The 5,201-nt window shown below is 34.1% G+C and overlaps 1 protein-coding gene and 1 long non-coding RNA gene across 2 annotated transcripts; both read right to left on the bottom strand.

Annotated features, from left to right (window-relative positions):
- Window positions 1-1,053: 1,053 nt before the first annotated feature.
- LOC104106359 (flavonol sulfotransferase-like) lies at window positions 1,054-1,503 on the bottom strand. Its single transcript, XM_009614888.4, has one exon. It carries the CDS (start codon window positions 1,501-1,503, stop codon window positions 1,054-1,056), a length of 450 nt encoding a protein of 149 aa, XP_009613183.1.
- Window positions 1,504-2,946: 1,443 nt separating this feature from the next.
- On the bottom strand, window positions 2,947-4,999 carry LOC104106358 (uncharacterized). Its single transcript, XR_688580.4, has 2 exons — window positions 4,569-4,999; window positions 2,947-3,595 (listed from the first exon to the last, which is right to left on the bottom strand). It is a non-coding gene; the product is annotated as an uncharacterized lncRNA (long non-coding RNA).
- Between the last annotated feature and the right edge of the window lie 202 nt (window positions 5,000-5,201).

Below are 5,201 nucleotides of genomic sequence, written 5' to 3'. Positions count from 1 at the left end.
TAATAATATAGGCTCTTCTTTTTCTAAATGAATTTGGACAATATAATACATTCTCAAATTAAATTAGTAATATGACATTATAATACGTTTTTAAATTAAATTAGTAATAGAAATTTTTAAGAAGTATATCATAAAAGTAATAGGATTAAATGACTAAAGATATTTACTTGTTTAATTTTATTTGAATTAGACATCCCGAAAGTAATTATACTAATAGAATTCCTAAAGGTAATCATGTAGGATTCCTAACGTATAGTATTATGTCCTAAAACTAATAGGGTTATAAGGCTAATATCTAGAATACAGGTTATATCCTTTTATTATGAGTTATTATGCTTAATATTATGAGGTCATTTTTGTAAACCGACATTGTATTCATAATTTTATAATAATATAGATACATATAGAATATAGATAGAGTACTAGGATAAGTAACTTTACTATTCACTATGCTTGTTTATTTATTTCTTAAAAAGGTTATCCACACAAAAATATTTTTCTTTATAGTAGTTTTTATGTGATAATTATTTCCGTGGTCAAGTTGACCAAATATTTAATTTAATAATATCGCATAATTTTCATGAAACAAGTTCAAGTCAAAGAAAGTTTAATACTACTCTCTCTGTTCTAATTTATGTGAACATGTTTGAGTGGACACGAAATTTAAGAAAAAATGAAGACTTTTGGAATTTGTGGTCCGAAACAAGTCAAAAAGGGGTCTATAATATTTGTGTGGTTATTAAAATTTCTCATTAAGGATAAAATTGGAAGTTTAAGTTAAATTGTTTCCAAATTTAAAAAGAGGTCATTCTTTTTGGAACGGATCAAAAAGGAAATAGGTTCAAAATGTGGGACGGAAGGAGTAACAAATTAGGACTCCTGGATAACTTGATTAATCATTTTATTATTACCAAACAATAATAAACAGGTACGCATCAAGATGAAGACAGACAGACAGATCTAAATGAAAAACAAAAAGGCAGTATTTATTTTAAAATGCATTTCACCCTTATTCCTTGGCACTATTTTCACACCGCGTTGAAATGGGGAATGTTAAGCCCAAAGACTGAAATTTCTTTGTGTTATTTGATCAATGGATTTAGCCATATCCTCCGTCAAAAGATTTTTCCAGTCGCCAACTTCTCCTGTTCGAAAAAATGCATTGTTACTAATTAATCCTGTCCCCCCAGTCTTATTCACCTCTAAGATGCTCAAACCTTGAAAACTATAGCGAGTCACTATTTTTTCAGCCACGCCTTGTATTTCTTCATCTTCAGAGAAAGGCTTCCCCATAAACTCTGCTAACTTCTTCACATAACCCAAAGTATCGCTCTTCAAATCTTCGTACGTCAAAAAGAACACTCTATTTGGTCTATCTACACTTGCTTTCCAGTATGTTGTAACGTGATCCCAAAAAGGTCCACAAAACGATTTTCCTTCACAAAACCACTTAAATATTTCTTCGACTGGATAATTAGGAGTCGTATCTCTAACTTCAGCCATGCTTTCTCTAGACCTTTGAGCAAAATGCCATAAAGAAACAAATGTGTCCTTTGGCTCCCTCCCTATATATGTAAATGATCTTGCAATCGGATTCTAATATAGATGGCGGTAAGAGATGTCACGCCTCATTTTTCCCGAGAGGGATAGAGAGTTTTTCCAATTAAAGTGACATTATTCGAAATGAGATTATTTAATTAATTTCAGAGTCGTCACTTGGGATAATTTATGGCGTTCAAAGTCACCGGTTTATTTTAAATCCCAAATCGAGGAAATTTGACTCTGTTTAAAGTCTGCGAAAACCAGAAGACCGGGTAAGAAATTCTGTTAACCCGGGAGAAGGTGTTAGGCACTTCCGGATTCCATGGTTTTAGCACGATCGCTTTAATCATACATGGCTTAATTAAATTGTTTAATTACGTGTTTTAGAACCTATGTGCGTTTTACCTTTTACCGCTTTTAAATTACTTGATTATGGCATTATGAAATTATCTTGAAAACGAACCACGTGTGTGTGAATCCGTTTGTTTGGTGTGCCAAAAATCATGTCACGCGTACGTGTACACAATTAATAACACTTTATTAAGATTGTTCGGCCAAAGTCGCGCGAACGCATACTTTGATTTATTTGGGAAAATCATAATCATATCACGCGAACGTGTACACAATTACGATAATAGATTAAATGTGTGCCTAAAAGCATTTCCACGGGTGTTCATGAATTAATTATTTTCCTAGGATTTGAGGGTGTTCATGAATTAATTATTTTCCTAGGATTTGAGATTAATGTGAGGCCATGAATCATGTATAAGAGTGTGGAAGAAGTGTACATTTCAACTAATGAGAGCTAGAAGAATTAATTAAATCTAAGTTGTTGGAAGTGTCTGATGATTGATAGACATTCACCTTTAAAAGGAAAATGGGTCATCCTATGAACAAATAATTGACGCTGAATCAATTATTGATGGAGTGTCAAACAGACTTGAATTTCGGCTCAGGTCCAGTTTTATAAAGTACCTCATAATCCCAATTATTTCCCTATTACTACGGTGGCCTAGACTTATTTGTGTGGCAATAATTGCAGAGAATTAATCAAACACTTTACCAAGTCAATTTATAACACCAAGTCAGCTAAGTTCATATCCCAAAACGTAATAAGCTACATTTGAAGAAAAAAGCACTAGTATAATGGTTCCAATTATACAAATAATTTCCTAATGAATTACTCATGCCCTTAAACTCTTGTGATTCAAATTTCAGTCTACTTTGTCTTAAAGTTTACTGCTCAAACAACTGTTTTTAGCATTCAAACGAATTCAAAATTGTGACTGAAAATCTGTACATATACGCCTCAAACAGATCTTTCACCAAGTGCTATATTCACTAAATCTCTGTTGGTCTCTATTACCAATGATAGAAAAATAAAACAACATGCTTAAACATTCATAATACAAATTTGAACCATTTTATCAAAAAAATATTCAGGAATTAAAGTTGAACTACACATATAAAGGGAACTTCAAATTTAAACTAAATGGATTTTCAACTAAATTACGACTATAATAAGAAATAAAATTACATAGTCCTGACTGATTGAGTTAACTACACTTGATGAAATGCTATAATAACTGTAACCTTCGATTTCATCCACAACGCTTGTCAATTTGACGAACAATAGCTTACAACATTTCAAAATGGCTTGATTTGGGTTTGAGACTCACAGATCTGGCCTATTGATGGCCAGACCCATAAGTTGAAGCCATGACATAACATTATCAGTCCTTCACAAATAGCTTGACATGTTGTCTTAACAAACCATTAGGAAGTCTATAGATTAGAATTCATGATCAACAAATTATGATGTGGAGATGCCAATAATAGAAACTAATAGTAATACATGTGCTTAAGGACATTCATAACAGCAGCAAACAGGTCAGAGGTGAGCGAATGCCAATTCAAGCCATTCAAATACTTAGAACATTGCATAAGAAGATATATAACATCATGTAAGCACAACGACCATCTGAATTTCACAGATTTCAAGCTCAAATTGATTGTGCTAAGCTCAGAATCATACAAAGTTATCAATGTGTACCTTAAAGCAGCAAAAGTAAGTAGAAGAGAAAATAAGTCTCTGAAATTCTGAGAAGAAACAGCAGCAAGAACACAAAGCAGAAAAACCAAAACCACAGCAGCCTCAAACTCAGACCATGAATCCCAGCAAAAGAACATTGGGAAATGAAAAGAAACACAGCCTGGATTTTTTTTCTTTTGTTTTCTAGCTTTAAACTTAAAAAGAAGGAGATCAGATTGAAAAATGAGGAGAAAGAGTCTTGGAATATTTTTTTCAGGGCTCTCTTGCGCGTCCGAAAATTCCTGTTTTAGAATGCAGAATGAGTCCTATTATATAGGCTGTGTGTGTGTAATCAGAGAGAATGAGAGAGAGTCCCCAAAAAAAATAGAATTTGTCAGGCCCTCACTAAAATTTAGGAAAATAGCATCTTTCAAAACTGAATTTGGACAATTGTCCTTGTTTCTAGATGGTTCTTTTTATTTCTTACCATTTAACTTCTGAAAATTATTTCTTGTGACCCCAACTTGAAATGAACTCTGATTTTTAAAAAAAAATGCATTTTAGTCCCTTCTAGAGACTTCCCCAACAAACAAATCAGATTCCCTAATTTTCCAAATCCCTTTGACCCCTTTAACTCCTATTAATTACACATGAGTCATAGCAGAAAGAAATCATGTAAATCAGTCCCAATAAACAAAGAAGCAAAATTAATCTAATTAACTCACTAATTAAGACTAATTAGCATGCAATTGAGCTGTTAAAATCACATAAACCCTTAAAACAAAACAGACATGTTGCGCCTTAAAACAAATAGCCAAAATGTTAATTTACTGTTAATTAACTAATTACTAAGCTAAACTAATTAAACTGAGATAAACGTTCATCAAACAAGTTCTGATTAAACACCTAAAACACATTGTTCTTCTCTCTTTTTTTTTAATCTTTCTTAAAGCAAACAAAATAACAAAACAAGATAAAGAGGGCAAGGATGTACCTAGTAAAGAAAAACAAAACTACCCATCTTGAAGCGAAACAAGAGGCTCGACCGGATTCCGATGATTCCGTAATAAACTAAAGCTTACATTAATTAATTGTTCTTGACAAGAACAAATAATTAATGTTAGTTTCAACTCAAAACAGCTTGAACTTGATGAAGGAATCGGAAAGAACTAAATTAGGTTTTCTGGCCGATTTTAGATCTAAAATTCGAGGATTTTGAGTGGTGTTTTAGGAAAATTGAAGGTAGATTTGGATTGAGGATGAGGTGAGGAGTGTGGGGTGTGAATTTGGGCGGATTTGGAGGTCGTTTGGTGGTGCCAAGATGGCGACCGCTGGTGGAGGTTTGTGGGAGTTTGGGGGCGGCTAGGGTTAGGCTGAGGGAGAGAGATGGAGAAGTGAGAGGGATCTGAGGGGTTTGGAAGAGGGGGGGGGGGTCTCCGACAGATATAGGGGATTGGAGAGTGGAGTTGTGGGTCGTTCGATCAAAGGAAATCAACGGCTAAGATCGACGTTACGAAAACGACGTCGTTTTGGTTTAGTGAGGAATCTGGACCGGATTGGGGAGGCGTTGGACCTGGGCCGCGTGAGTTTGAGGGGAATCTTAGCAGTTGGGCTTCCTTGAGAATGG

The sequence above is a fragment of the Nicotiana tomentosiformis genome, chromosome 1 (genome assembly GCF_000390325.3).
Source record: "Nicotiana tomentosiformis chromosome 1, ASM39032v3, whole genome shotgun sequence".
Taxonomy (NCBI): Eukaryota; Viridiplantae; Streptophyta; class Magnoliopsida; order Solanales; family Solanaceae; genus Nicotiana; species Nicotiana tomentosiformis.
Note: the sequence above shows the minus strand (reverse complement) of the source record. Positions and strands in the feature narration are given on the sequence as shown.